The 16,320-nt window shown below is 44.3% G+C and overlaps 1 protein-coding gene across 1 annotated transcript; it reads right to left on the bottom strand.

Annotated features, from left to right (window-relative positions):
* Window positions 1-400: 400 nt before the first annotated feature.
* LOC106589758 (phosphatidylinositol 4-kinase type 2-alpha) lies at window positions 401-14,927 on the bottom strand. Its single transcript, XM_014180084.3, has 9 exons — window positions 14,372-14,927; window positions 11,064-11,264; window positions 10,748-10,879; window positions 6,608-6,761; window positions 6,415-6,476; window positions 5,949-6,048; window positions 4,098-4,231; window positions 3,832-3,891; window positions 401-2,511 (listed from the first exon to the last, which is right to left on the bottom strand). Exons 1-9 carry the CDS (start codon window positions 14,693-14,695, stop codon window positions 2,350-2,352), a joined length of 1,329 nt encoding a protein of 442 aa, XP_014035559.1. The 5' UTR covers window positions 14,696-14,927; the 3' UTR covers window positions 401-2,349.
* Window positions 14,928-16,320: the final 1,393 nt, after the last annotated feature.

Below are 16,320 nucleotides of genomic sequence, written 5' to 3' on the forward strand. Positions count from 1 at the left end.
TGGCTCGCCCGCCACAAGTGTCCACGACTGAACTGTGTAATGACATACACCAGCAGACCGAAAGGTAACGCTTTATTTATCTGCCTGCCTTTTTATCTGGTGTTTATCTGGAAATAGTAGGCTAAGATGAAGTCAATACATAATAATGATCTGATTTGGTCAACATTCCTTTCAAATAAATCAACCAAGTCTGCCTCCCAATTCTCCGCCCTCTCTAGAAGTCAGCAATTGGACACTCCCGGTCATGGATTTAAAAACGGGATTGGTGTAAGCATGGGCTGGATTGAGTTTCCACGATGGCTAAATCCATGTTAGAAAAGTGTGCAAGTGCACACTTTGGGAGAAGGGTAGAAAAATCAGGATGCAACCTATGAGGCAAGAAAAGTACAAGAAACCTTGATAATGGAATAGTACAATTCTTTATGCATTTCATTCTTTAATACATTACATACAGTACAAATCATATCAGTGGAGGCTGCGGAGGGAGGACAGCTCATAATGGCTGGAACAGAGTAAATGAAATGGCAAACACATGGAAACCATGTATTTGATACCATTCCACCCATTCCGCTCCATCCATTACCACGAGCCCCTCCCCAATTAAGGTGCCACCAACCTCCTGTGCATTGTCAATACAATACATCAGTAGAACAGTTTGGTTACTACAGCAGGAAATGTACAATTAAATAAACAAGATGTGAGGAAACAGGCAATGTGCGTTTCTGAGACAGAGTACATTGCAGTCGTCCCATAGGTGGCGCCACAGGGCTGCCATCACATGCAGATGCCCATAACACAACACTGTTACCTGGTTTAAGTTCAGTAGGCACTAAATGGATAAAAAGTGTCCAAAATGGAGTGAAATCAGAAGGTACCATCTGGCCTTGTCCAATAAGACATGCTTATTTTTGTTTTCTGTTGCAAAAAATTTTCCCACGGTGTGCCCTAATGAACATGGCCCAGTTCAATCTGCAGTACAAACTTCAATCCCAGTATGAGTAGTTAGTACCACCTGTAACATGGTCCTTCTGTCATAGCCTGGTTAACCCATATTTAACACTGCACTCATGAAGTGAAACAATGGTGAGCGCTGCGTTCATTCTGGTTTAACCAGGCTACTTCAGTCAGGCTCAGTGGAGGCTGCTGAGGGGAGGACAGCTCATAATTATGGCTGGAATGGAGTAAATGGAACGGCATCAAACGGCATCACATGGAAACATTTTATTTAATACCATTCCGCTCCAGCCATTACCACCAGCCCGTCCTCCCCAATTAAGGTGCCACCAACCTCCTGTGGTCAGGCTCTTGTGGGTCAAAGGAAGACACTCATTCAAATAAGGCCCAATATGCTGAATGTCTGACCGCAGCATACATGCATACATACCACCATAGGATTGCAAAATTACAGTAACTTTCACAACATTCCTAGGTTTTCTGGTTGGAAGATTCCTGGAATCAGAAGGGTAAAAGCAGGAAATCTGTAATTTTCCAACCAGGATTTCTGAAAAACCTAGTAACTTTGAGAAAGTTACTGGAATGTTGCAACCCTAACAGACCATAAAGATTATAGCTACAAATATCAGGACACTTGACTTCTTCTCTGCTTGCTAGCTACAGGCCATACTGTTCATGGTAATGTCATGCTTCAGTGGCCATAAGAGATGCTAGAAGGCTGTAACTTGGTAAGGAAAGTGACCAGTTGGGGCTAAAATGTTTAACCTTAGGTAAAAAGGTATTCTGTGCACTTGAATTTGATTGGACTACCATATGTTGACATTTTGTAACGATAGAAAAAAATACTTAGCATTCTCCTTCAGTGACTGGTTACAATAAATACAACCATCGATTGGCAATGGGAACCTAACCTCTGCCACAGTGGGAGCCTTTCACAGTTGTGGGTCTTTATAATCATCTCTTTCAGCCAACTACCAATGCAGGGCTACCCAACTGTCTTAACATACCATTCTTTACCCCTTTATATTTATTTAAAAAGATCATTTGTAAGATACATTCGTTCTGAATTTTGACACTACTCTCTCTCATGTCTGTAGTTACAGCACAACTGTGTCTGATGGGTTCCAGGGAAGGTATATACATATCTGGCTTCCTATTGGCTTTGAGCAGGGAAGAGCTTTATTTGCTGATGAAACTGAAGTAAGGCAGATGTTTTTGAACGTTGCGCTTCTTCCTCCTCTCCAGTCTCTCAATCTGGTCCATTCTTCCTCCCTACTCTTCATCTGTCTCGCTTCTCACCATCCTCTCTTTCTGCTCCAGTGCTATACAGTCTTCCTCCATCTCGAGTCTCTCCTCACTCCCCCTCTTACCTCCTTTTCTACTTGGCATCCTCCTCTACCACCAGGTAAAGAAGGGTTTCCTGCTCTGGAAGCTCTGTGTGTAGGACTCACTATTGGCTCTCTGTGGTGCTCTGGCTGTCTCCACTATGACTGGGGGCATCTGGACCAGTTGTAGGGGGGTCTTACGCTCCTTCAGGGCCTGGCTCAGGTTCAAGATCTGGTGGTAGACATATGGAGCTTCAGCATAGTTTAACATAAACAGATGGAAGCAAGCACACATATATAAGATCTGGTGACAAACACAGAGCTTCAGCACAGGTTTACACAAACTGATGGAAGCAAACACACAGAAACATTTACATAATCAAGATCTGGTGACAGAAACACAGCTTCAGCATCACACACTTAGTGTAACAGGCAAAACGTCAGTACAGAGAAAGTGGAGTCGCCACTCAACCGCTCAGACAAGAGACGTATGTGGCAGGGTCTACAGACAATCACAGACTACAAAAGGATAACCAGCCACGTCGCAGACACCGACGTCTTGCTCCCGGACAAGCTAAACACTTTCTTTGCCCGCTTTGAGGATAACACAGTGCCACCGACGCGGCCCACTCCCATGACTGTGGGCTCTCGTTCTCCGTGGCCGACATGAGTAAGACTTAAGCGTGTTAACCCTCGCAAGGCTATCGGCCCAGACGGCATCCCTAGCCGTGTCCTCAGAGCATGTGTAGACCAGCTGTCTGGAGTGTTTATGGACATATTCAATCTCTCCCTATCCCAGCCTGTTGTCCCCACTTGCTTCAAGATGTCCACCATTGTTCCTGTACCTAAGAAAGCTAAGGTAACTGAACTAAATGACTATTGCCCTGTAGCACTCACTTCTCATCATGAAGTGCTTTGAGAGGCTATTTAAGGATCATATCACATCTACCTGACACCCTATACCCACTGTAATTTGCATACCGCCCCAATAGATCCACAGACGATACAATCACCATCGCACTACACACTGCCCTAACCCATCTGGACAAGAGGAATACCTATGTAAGAATGCTGTTCACTGACTATAGCTCTGTAGTGATCTCCATAGTGATCTCAAGGCCATCAGACTGTTAAATAGCCATCACTAGCTGGCTACCACCCGGTTACTCAACCCTGTACCTTAGAGGCTGCTGCCCTATGTACATAGACATGGAATCACTGGTCACTTTAATAATGTTTACACAATGTTTTACTCATTTCATATGTATATACTGTATTCTATTCTACTGTATTTTAGTCAATGCCATTCCGACATTGCTCGTCCTAATATTTATATATTTCTTAATTCCATTCCTTTACTTTTAGATGTGTGTATTGTTGTGAATTGTTAGATAATACTGCACTGTTGGAGCTAGGCACACAAGCATTTCGCTACACCCACAATAACATCTGCTAAATATGTGTATGTGACCAACACAATTTAATTTGAGTAGGAAGACAATGACAAATACTGACACTGTTCAGATGTCCAGGTATTCCCCCACCAACTCACCTGTCCTCTCATCACAGCTATCTGTTTGTGGAACTGTCTTCTGTCAAAGCCTGGATCCTTCTGTAGAGAACACAGGACAAGATGTTACTTTAATAACGTTGGCATGATGCAAGAAGTGTTGTGAGGATGACAGAATGGAGTAGAGTAGAACTTTGTTGTGACATCAAGGCCATGAAAATCTTGGTCCCAGGTTAAGTTTGTGCTGTCCATAAGAGCTGGCAGAAATACAAATATCTGGGGACAGGCAAATTAAACCCCCTGCTAACCTTAAAGAGTTGGTAGAGGTCTTCCTCCAGGTCTTTGATGAAGGTGGGGTCGGTCAGTTTTGGCAGAACCAGGTCCCTAATCTCCTCAGAGAAAGGAACCTTAGCCTGAGATAACCACGCCCAGTAGAATGGATCTACAGAGAGGAGGAATGAAGTAGTGTGAGTTCCTCTCATACAGTTGAAATCAGAAGTTTACATACACCTTAGCCAAATGCATTTAAACTGTTTTTTTAAACAATTCCCTGTCTTAGGTCAGTTAGGATCACCACTTTATTTTAAGAATGTGAAATGTCAGAATAATAGTAGAGTAGAATGATTTATTTCAGCTTTTATTTCTTTCATCACATTCCCAGTGGGTCAGAAGTTTACATACACACTCAATTAGTATTTAGTAGCGTCGCCTTTAAATTGTTGAACTTGGGTCAAGCATTTCGTGTAGCCTTCCACAAGCTTCCCACAATAAATTGGGTGAGTTTTGGCCTATTCCTCCTGACAGAGCTAGAGTAACTCAGTCAGGTTTGTAGGCCTCCTTGCTCGCACACGCTTTTTCAGTTCTGCCCACACATTTTCTATGGGATTGAGGTCAGGGCTTTGTGATGGCCACTCCAATACCTTCACTTTGTTGTCCTTAAGCCATTTTGCCACAACTTTGGAAGTATGCTTGGGGTCATTATCTATTTGGAAGACCCATTTGCGACCAAGCTTTAATCTTCCTGACTGATGTCTTGAGATGTTGCTTCAATATATCCACATAATTTTCCTACCTCATGATGCCATCTATTTTATGAAGTGCACCAGTCCCTCCTGCAGCAAAGCACCCCCACAACATGATGCTGCCACCCCAGTTGCTGCACGGTTGGGATGGTGTTTTTCGGCTTGCAAGCCTCCCTCTTTCTTCCAAACATAACGATGGTCATTATGGCCAAACAGTTCCATTTTTGTTTCATCAGACCAGAGAACATTTCTCCAAAAAGTATGATCTTTGTCCCCATGTGCAGTTGCAAACCGTAGTCTGGCTTTTTATGGTGGTTTTGGAGCAGTGGCTTCTTCCTAGCTGAGCGGCCTTTCAGGTTATGTCGATATAGGACTCATTTTACTGTGGATATAGATACTTTTGTACCTGTTTCCTCCAGCATCTTCACAAGGTCCTTTGCTGTTGTTCTGGGATTGATTTGCACTTTTCGCACCAAAGTGCGTTCATCTCTAGGAGACAGAACACCTCACCTTCCTGAGTGGTATGACGGCTGCGTGGTCCCATGGTGTTTATACTTGCGTACTATTGCTTGTACAGATGAACATGGTATCTTCAGGCGTTTGGAAATTGCTCCCAAGGATGAACCAGACTTGTGGAGGTCTACACTTTTTCTGAGGTCTTGGCTGATTTCTTTTGATTTTCTCATGATGTCAAGCAAAGAGGCACTGAGTTTGAAGGTAGGCCTTGAAATACATCCACCGGTACACCTCCAATTAACTCAAATGTTGTCAATTAGCCTATCAGAAGCTTCTAAAGCCATGTCATCATTTTCTGGAATTTTCCAAGCTGTTTAAATGCACAGTCAACTTAGTGCATGTAAACTTCTGACCCACTGGAATTGTGATACAGTGAATTATAAGTGAAATAATCTGTCTATAAACAATTGTTGGAAAAATGACTTGTGTCATGCACAAAGTAAATGTCCTAACCGACTTGCCAAAACTATAGTTTGTTAACAAGAAATTTGTGGAGTGGTTGAAAAACGAGTTTTAATGACTCCAACCTAAGTGTATGTAAACTTCCGACTTCAACACACACATACATACCAACACACACATACATACCAACACACACGTATGTGTGTGAGAGACACTCACAGGCTCTCCAGGAGTCAGGGTGTTTGATTGGGAAGGCAAGACCATTGTCTATGGCTGCCAGTCTGATAATGGGCTCTTTTACCACCACCCAGTCTGTCTCCTACACACACACACACACACACACGGAGCGACAATAAGAATGTGACATTCCAGTTTCACACTTTCTTTAATAACTCCTATAAAACTAATGCTACAAGTCAAAATCTTACGTTTACATTTTAGTCATTTAGCAGACGCTCTTATCCAGAGCGACTTACAGTAGTGAATACATACATTTCATTTTCATTTCATGCATTTTTAAAAAAGTTTTTGTACTGGCCCCCCGTGGGAATCGAACCCACAACCCTGGCGTTGCACACACCATGCTGGCATTGCAAACACCATGCTGGCGTTGCAAACACCATGCTCTACCAACTGAGCCACAGTTGGTAGAGCAATACAAATTGTATTTTGTAAGTCTACTCACCCGGTTCCTTTCTGTGTCCATTGGACAGTCGTATTTTAACAGCCAGTTGTCATTCCCCCGATCTGCAAGCATCAACACAGCATCAAGCTACAATGCATCTAATTCAGTTATTCATCCTCCCTTCCACACACACATACCGGTGTTCCTGACGATGAAATACAGAAACACTAGCTTCTCTGTTTCTTGCACACACCTGTGTTCCTGATTATATAGTCGAGGACCACCAGTCTCTCGAACTGAAGCTGCAGCTGCCGATTGGTGTTCTCTGGAAGAGGCTCTGCCTCAAACCGCTTTAGCCAATAGTCTGCGTCTTTGTAGCCCTCCACAAACAACTGGAATGATCCCACCTGAGCCATGGAGGAAAATGGATTATTATAAGGCAAAGGCTCATACATGCTGATAGGAAGTTCTACATTATTATACCTGCAGGCTTTAAAAAGGGGCAATCCGCAGTAGCTACATCCATTTTTGGACTTATAAAGGAATGATAATCATTGATTCTTGAAAAATATAACTTACAGTGCCTTGCAAAAGTATTCATCCCCTTGGAGTTTTTTTTATTTTGTTGCATTACAACATGTAATTTAAATGAATTTTTATTTGGATTTCATGTAATGTACATAAACAAAATAGTCCAAATTGGTGAAGTGACATGAAAAAAAAGACTTGTTTCAAAAAATTCTAAAAAATCAAAAACTGAAAGGTTGTGCGTGCATATGTATTCACCCCCTTTTCTATGAAGCCCCTAAATACAATCTGGTGCAAACAATTACCTTCAGAAGTCACACAATTAGTAAAATAAAGTCCACCTGTGTGCAATCTAAGTGTCACATGATCTCAGTATAAATACACCTGTTCTGAAAGGCCCCAGAGTCTGCAACACCACTAAGCAAGCGGCACCATGAAGACCAAGGAGCTCGCCAAACAGGTCAGGGACAAAGTTGTGGAGAAGTACAAATCAGGGTTGGGTTATAAAAAAATATCAGAAACTTTTAACATCCCACAGAGCACCATTAAATCCATTATTAAAAAAAATGGAAGTGATATGGCACCACAACAAACCTGCCAAAACAGGGCTGCCCACCAAAACTCATGGACCAGGCAAGGAGGGCATTAATCAGAGAGGCAACAAAGAGACCAAAGATAACCCTGAAGGAGCTGCAAGCTCCACAGCTGAGATTGGATTATCTGTCCATAGGATCATTTTAAGCCATACACTCCACAGAGCTGGCAAGAAAAAAAGCCATTGCTTCAAAAAAATAAGCAAACATGTTTGGTATTTGCCAAAAGGCATGTGGGAGACTCCCCAAACATATGGACGAAGGTACTCTGGTCAGACGAGACTAAAATTGAGCTTTTTGGCCATCAAGGAAAACACTATGTCTGGCGCAAACCCAACACCTCTCATCACCCTGAGAAAACCATCCCTACAGTGAAGCATGGTGGTGGTAGCATCATGCTGTGGGGATGTTTTTCCATCGGCAGGGACTGGGAAACTGGTCAGAATTGAAGGAATGATGGATGTCGTCAAATACAGGGAAATTCTTGAGGGAAACCTGTTTCAGTCTTCCAGAGATTTGAGACTGGGACGGAGGTTCACCTTCCAGCAGGACAATGACCCTAAGCATACTGCTAAAGCAACACTCGAGTGGTTTAAGGGGAAACATTTAAATGTCTTGGAATGGCCTAGTCAAAGCCCAGACCTCAATCCATTGAGAATCTGTGGTATGACTTAAAGATTGCAGGACACCAGCGGAACCCATCCAACTTGAAGGAGCTGGAGCAGTTTTTCCTTGGATAATGGGCAAACATCCTAGTGGCTAGATGTGCCAAGCTTATAGAGACATACCTCAAGAGACTTGCAGCTGTAATAGCTGCAAAAGGTGGCTTTACAAAGTATTGACTTTGGGGGGGTGAATAGTTATGCATGCTCAAGTTCTGTTTTTTTGTCTTCTTTCTTGTTTGTTTCACAATAAAAAATATTTTGCATCTTCAAAGTGGTAGGCATGTTGTGTAAATCAAAATGATACAAACCCCCCAAAAATAAATAAATTCCAAGTTGTAAGGCAACAAAATAGGAAAAAATGGCAAGGGGGTGAATACTTTCGCCTCCTGCGCTTAGTTCAACTGTTGTACCCCATCAGAACCTAAAATATACTGCTCAAAAAAATAAAGGGAACACTTAAACAACACAATGTAACTCCAAGTCAATCACACTTCTGTGAAATCAAACTGTCCACTTAGGAAGCAACACTGATTGACAATACATTTCACATGCTGTTGTGCAAATGGAATAGACAACAGGTGGAAATTATAGGCAATTAGCAAGACACCCCCAATAAAGGAGTGGTTCTGCAGGTGGTAACCACAGACCACTTCTCAGTTCCTATGCTTCCTGGCTGATGTTTTGGTCACTTTTGAATGCTGGCGGTGCTTTCACTCTAGTGGTAGCATGAGACGGAGTCTACAACCCACACAAGTGGCTCAGGTAGTGTAGCTCATCCAGGATGGCACATCAATGCGAGCTGTGGCAAGAAGGTTTGCTGTGTCTGTCAGCGTAGTGTCCAGAGCATGGAGCCGCTACCAGGAGACAGGCCAGTACATCAGGAGACGTGGAGGAGGCCGTAGGAGGGCAACAACCCAGCAGCAGGACCGCTACATCCGCCTTTGTGCAAGGAGGAGCAGGAGAAGCACTGCCAGAGCCCTGCAAAATGACCTCCAGCAGGCCACAAATGTGCATGTGTCTGCTCAAACGGTCAGAAACAGACTCCATGAGGGTGGTATGAGGGCCCGACGTCCACAGGTGGGGGTTGTGCTTACAGCCCAACACCGTGCAGGACGTTTGGCATTTGCCAGAGAACACCAAGATTGGCAAATTCGCCACTGGCACCCTGTGCTCTTCATAGATGAAAGCAGGTTCACACTGAGCACGTGACAGACGTGACAGTCTGGAGACGCCGTGGAGAACGTTCTGCTGCCTGCAACATCCTCCAGCATGACCGGTTTGGCGGTGGGTCAGTCATGGTGTGGGGTGGCACAGCCCTCCATGTGCTCGCCAGAGGTAGCCTGACTGCCATTAGGTACCGAGATGAGATCCTCAGACCCCTTGTGAGACCATATGCTGGTGCGGTTGGCCCTGGGTTCCTCCTAATGCAAGACAATGCTAGACCTCATGTGGCTGGAGTGTGTCAGCAGTTCCTGCAAGAGGAAGGCATTGATGCTATGGACTGGCCTGCCTGTTCCCCAGACCTGAATCCAATTGAGCACATCTGGGACATCATGTCTCGCTCCATCCACCAACGCCACGTTGCACCACAGACTGTCCAGGAGTTGGCGGATGCTTTTGTCCAGGTCTGGGAGGAGATCCCTCAGGAGACCATCCGCCACCTCATCAGGAGCATGCCCAGGCGTTGTAGGGAGGTCATACAGGCACGTGGAGGCCACACACACTACTGAGCCTCATTTTGACTTGTTTTAAGGACATTACATCAAAGTTGGATCAGCCTGTAGTGTGGTTTTCCACTTTAATTTTGGGTGTGACTCCAAATCCAGACCTCCATGGGTTGATAAATTGGATTTCCATTGATTATTTTTGTGTGATTTTGTTGTCAGCACATTCAACAATGTAAAGAAAAAAGTATTTAATATGATTATTTCATTCATTCAGATCTAGGATGTGTTATTTTAGTGTTCCCTTTATTTTTTTTGAGCAGTGTATAAGCTTGTTTTACCCCATGTTTGTAAACATTGTAAACGTAAATGTTAGCCTCAACATGCTTACAACTATAAATGTTGATATCTTAGATGGTCGGTCTTTACATCAATAGCTCAGATTATGCATTTTAGAGTGGTTACATTTAGTCAGGCCTGATCCCTCAGCTTTTTAACAAAACTGAGGCGGGGTACCCGCTTTGTTATTGTTTCAATTGTAAGTTGCCCCTTTAAGGCTTACCGTATTATTTACTTTAGGGCAGTGTTCTTCAACTGTAGTCCTGGGGATTGCAGGCTTTGGTTCTAACCCAGCATTAACATACCTGATTCAATTCATCAACTGCTCCTCAAGCCCTTGATTGGTTGAATTAGTCATCAACGCTACATGTGGCATGTATGACGCATTAAGTGTTGGCTAAAGCTGAGACAGAAGCACCATAACAGCATTGTGTTCACTGTTGCAAAACATTTCTAAATATTGTACAAAATCTGTGTTTCTTGTTGGACAAGTTCAGATAATGCCTCACTGTTTCAAGCTGTTTTAGATTGCGTTCTCCCATTTCATGCCGAATGAACACTGCCCAGTTGTAGGTTCGGAACTCCAGGCGGCAGTTGAACCTACCTTAGGAGGGAGGCCTATTCTGTTGAAGCGCTGTCCAACTTTGGGAACTTTCTCCAGAGCTAGCCTCTTTCCCCGAGACTTGACTCTGTCTATAGCATTGTAGTTAAACGTATCACTGGCCAGGTACACCACCTAGAGAAGAGAGAGGCGAGAGAGAGAGCGAGATAGTGATGAACGGGAGAGAAAGATCATTTATTGTTCATACCCTATGTGTGTGTGTGTGTGTGTGTGTGTGTGTGTGTGTGTGTGTGTGTGTGTGTGTATGACTGACAGCGTGTGTGTGAATGCATGCATGTCTGCCTGTAACCCCCCCTACCTTGGTCTGGGGCACAATATTGAGCTGTAGTTTCTGGTCCACCAGACTGGCCCCTGCCTCAGACAGATGGCCCTGGTTCAGGACCAGACAGTCCCGTCCGAAGCAACAGGGACAACACAGCTTCTGGAGCCACTTGGTCCACTTTGGGTTCAGCTGACCATACGGCTCCTCGTTCTTAGGCTTGAACACACCGATGACCTTCTACACACAGACAGACAGGGGATTATTATTGGTACTTGTTACCCTCTACTAATATTCTTTACCCATAGTAAGAGAGAGAGTGGTAATGTCAGAGAAAGTGACATAACACAACATTTGCCAATCAAAGAGGGCGATTCATGGTGCAGCAGAACCTGCAGGATGGGGCTAACAAGCTGGAATTGGAATAGTTTTGCAAGCCATTAAAGTCAATCGGATTAACTTGAGTTTCCTCACATGATCGACTGTGGAGGGAGCCACACAGGAGGCTAAGCACAGAGACTGAGGCTAGCTTTGTAGTCTATGGGCACGTTCCAGGTCGTCTTTAATACAGTCTCGCTGACTGTGCCAGAAGATCATGTCTCACAACACCTGGAGAAGTGTTTAACATCTCTGGAACCACATTGATGTGGCTTAGCTCACAGAACAGGACCGCTGAAGTGCGTAGCACAGAAAAATTGTTGTCCTCGGTTGCAACACTCACTACCGAGTTCCAAACTGGCTCTGGAAGCAACATCAGCACAAGAATTGTTCGTCTGGAGCTTCATGAAATGGGTTTCCATGGCCGAGCTGCCGCACACAAGCCTAAGTTCACCAAGCGCAATGCCAAGCGTCGGCTGGTGTGGTGTACAGCTCGCCGCCATTGGACTCTGGAGTGGTGGAAATGTGTTGGCTGAATCACGTGATGAAGTGATGAATCCTGCTTCACCATCTGGAAGTCCGACAAACAAATCTGGGTCTGGCGGATGCCAGGAGAACGCTGCCTGCCCAAATGCATAGTGCCAACTGTATAGTTTGGAGGAGGATGAATAATGGTTTGGGATAGGCCCCTTAGTTCCAGTGAAGGGAGATCTTAAAGCTACAGCATACAATGACATTCTAGACTATTCTGCACTTCCAACTTTGTGGCAACAGTTTGGGGAAGGCCCTTTCCTGTTTCAGCATGACAATGCCCCGTGCACAAAGTGAGACCCATACAAAGATGGTTTGTCGAGATCGGTGGAAGAACTTGACTGGCCTGCACAGAGCCCGGACCTGAATGGGAGCAGGTCCCTGCAGCAATGTTCCAACATCTAGTGAAAAGCATTCCCAGAAGAGTGGAGGCTATTATAGCAGCAAAGTGGGGACAAACTCCATAGCGGTAGGTAACCTAGTGGTTAGAGCGTTGGGCCAGTAACCGAAAGGTTGTTTGATCAAATCCCAGCACTGACAAGGTAAAAATCTGTCGTTCTGCCCCTGAACAAGGCAGTTAACCCACTGTCCCTAAGCCGTCATTGTAAATAAGAATATGTTCTTAACTGACTTGCCTAGTTAAATAAAGGTTCAATATATAATAATTAATGCCCATGATTTTGGAATTAAATGTTTGACGGTGTCCACATAGTTTTGGTCATGTAGTGCATGTGCCATGAGTGGGATCTGAACCCTGGTCTCCCGCTTTTTTAAACGCCCTTTGTTTTCAAGTAAGCCATATAACTCAGTCTTATGCAGCAGCACCAGCACATGATTTTGCTTACACTGTCTGTCTGCTCTGCCAACCTGCTGTTGCTGATTCTAGCTCTGACAGTGTAGTGACGTCATCATGTTCTGTATTGACTTCCACCAGCTGCAGCATCTCTCTGCAGTGTTGCTTTTTGGGTGATGTGACAGTTGAGGTGAGCAATTTACACATGATGGTTTCTAGCCATAGTAGACCTTGCTGTATAGTAGATATGGGATGTAGTTCAACCATGCCAGGCTGGGGCTGTGACCTGGATGTCGGCCAGGGATCTGAACCCTGGTCTATTGGTCAAAACCAGCGTCTTAACTATTAGACCAAGAGAAAATTCTCTCTTGGGCCGAGGGTGACCAAGATTTGTAAAATCGCTAGCAGGGAGGACTACCTCATAAAATTGTGAGTCCATCTCACCTCTGCTACATATGCACGGCACGACAACAGTAAAGATGCCCTGGAACGCAGCCTATGCAACCCTGTAAGTTTATATCTGTTGCCTTTAATAGCCACTGGTCCATAGGAGAGTAACAGAAATGTGTTTGTGTTGAATTGAAAGGAGAGAGAGAGAGAGAGAGAGGCAGGCTAGGGAACGGAAATGGAGTATCCATCTTCTTCAGAAAGTGTGAGGATGCTGATTACTCGTCCTACCTCTGGAGAGAAAATGGAGAGCTGGTCTACAGCAGATCACATTAACATGTGAAAAAAGCATAATACTCTCTCCCAGCCTGCCTTATATAATAGGCCTCCTGTATATGAGTGTCTCAACCTTTTCTATACAGGGACGTCAGCACATTTGCTAGGCCCGAGAGCTGATAGTGACAGCTAATCTTTGAAAGATTGTGCACTGTGCACCACACTGGTTTTAATAGAAGTTGCCCCAAGGCATGTCTAGGATCTTACAGTGTCCTTATCCTTAGATCAAGGTCTGGGGGCAACTTCTTTCTATTTCATGCGTCACACCACCATGGGGCTGGCAGCCCACAGAGGTTTTTTCCCACCCTGACTGCCACTGTGCCAATGACACTGGGCTCTGTGATGATGCCAGGCCACAGCCCCAGCCTGGCATGGTTGAACTACATCCCATATCTACTATACAGCAAGGTCTACTATGGCTAGAAACCATCATGTGTAAATTGCTCACCTCAACTGTCACATCACCCAAAAAGCAACACTGCAGAGAGATGCTGCAGCTGGTGGAAGTCAATACAGAACATGATGACGTCACTACACTGTCAGAGCTAGAATCAGCAACAGCAGGTTGGCAGAGCAGACAGACAGTGTAAGCAAAATCATGTGCTGGTGCTGCTGCATAAGACTGAGCTATAAGGCTTACTTGAAAACAAAGGGCGTTTAAAAAAAAAAATGACAGATTGCATCCTCTCCCCATCAGTCTCCCTGCCTGCCTGTCTGTCTGTCAGTCCGTCTGTACATCCATCCATCCGTTAGTCAGTCTGTCTGTCTGTGTACATTTTTCTCTCGAAAGACTAGCAGTCCTAGCTAGAAGAAGCTTGTCTGTTTTAATGTTACAGATGACTTGTAACATTAAAAAGTCAAAATACTTTATATAAATGGTCATTTAAAAAGCTAGTTGCGGGACGAAGCTAGTCCGTCTCACCCCTTGAGAGTCTTTCACGAAGTAACTACCACTAGATCCTTGGCAGATGATCTCTGGAAAGATCTCTTCTTCTATGGCTTGTTCTGCTTTCCTCACGATCTCCCGAAACTCCGGGTCGTCTGGAAACTCATTCCTGTGTGGATCCCGCAGAGAGTTCCCTCTGTCCCTGACCAACAGCGGCTGTCTCTCCCGGCTGCGTCCAGGGCTCCCCGCCGACACTCGCACCACAGAACCCGGAGTTCTTGGACCGGTGGCTTCGCTCTGGCAGTAGTTGTAATCTATGGAGTCCTGGAGAGGAGAGACGAGGGGGCTCGTTTCGTCCATTTCAGCGTGGGATTTCGGGTATTACAGCGGCCGGTAAATGGACAGATAGGCGCCAGGATGAGGGAATCAGACGAGGTGTTGTTTCGATGCTGTTGATTCCAAGCTTTCAAACAAAACATGACCGTCATCTTCTGCATAAAGACCCACCCACTCGGAATAGAGACTTGCAATTGGCGTTTCCTCTGCCCAGCCTCCTCGTTCGTAGTACCGCCCGTTTCTGAGGGAACGCTTGTTGTGTGGTGAAATCTGTGAAATAAAATATGCATAACGTAATCGATGATTCTGATCGATATTCTGATCACCCCACTGATCAAATGAATGTGATAAATCAGGCAAGATTGGGCGCTGGTAGTTAAAATTACTTCTCAAGTGTTCTATCATTACATTTCCAATTCTTCATCACTTTCAGTCAAAATTCAGTGGTTGCATTCGATTCCACTGAAATGTGGTAGTAGTCACTTTGTAGTAGAGCAACCTGGTCTCAGAGCATTTCATATTATTCTGTATGTAAATCCGGGAGAGTCCATTTCTCGTGGTATGTAATCATTTGTGGATGTCCATCACCCATTTGGGATGATATGTTACAAAAAGGCACTTTCACATATGAGATATCTTTGTTGCAGGTGCATGGTAACAGTTAAATAGGATGAGAAAAAAGCAGAAACCTGCACACTGCTCTTGCTAGTGTCACTGAGCTTTATTAAGTTTTACATAACTGTAATCTACAATTTCTATAAGTTTGTAACCAGCTATTATAAACTGGTTACCAACTTAATTAGAGCAGTGAAAATAAATGTTTTGTCATACCTATGGTATAAGTTGGTAACCAGTTTATGATAGCAATAAGGCACCTCGGGGGGTTGTGATATATGGCAGATATACCACGGCTAAGGACTGTGTTCAGGCACTCCGTGTTGCCAGGGGCGGAAATCCCGGGGGGGACGGGGGGGACACGACCCCCCCATCCTGGGAAAAATATGATTTGTCCCCCCCAATATCACTGAAACATAATTATTTAATTTAAATAATATTAATAATACGCAATGAAAGCAATTGTGCTGATTATAGACACTTAATAGCGCGTTTTTAAGTTTCAAAAGATTGCGACCCCCCCGCCCTTTGCCTCACAATGGTTTGATCCACTGCCAGTTCCTTAGCTTGCTACGTAACTGCCGTGAGGTTCATCCAGTCAATCGCGCACACACACACTAGCTGTATATGCAGAGCTAGCGCGCAAATATTAACTATTAAGCTAGCTAGTACCTATTCCATTTATGTGGCGTCGTCAAAGATGGAATCAGCATGCAGATGATGTAAGTTAGTGCTTTAAAGTCCCTGTGATAAGGTTAGCGATAAACTGAAGTCCAAACTGAACAGAACTACACTCTCATCTACCATTGTCTTAAATATATTTAATGGTCTCGTTACAAAAGCTAAATTGTCGCAAGCGAACTTTTATTTATTTATTTTATTTCACCTTTATTTAACCCGGGTAACAAAGATTATAGCAAACACCACTGAAACTGAATTGGTGCTCGCTAGCTTTGCAAATTCAGCTATTGTTGGAAGCCAGCCAATATGAAACAAACTATTAAAATTACAAAAGGTTGCAGCATATGTTGTGT

The sequence above is a fragment of the Salmo salar genome, chromosome 28, assembly GCF_965601325.2.
Source record: "Salmo salar chromosome 28, fSalSal1, whole genome shotgun sequence".
NCBI lineage: Eukaryota > Metazoa > Chordata > Actinopteri > Salmoniformes > Salmonidae > Salmo > Salmo salar.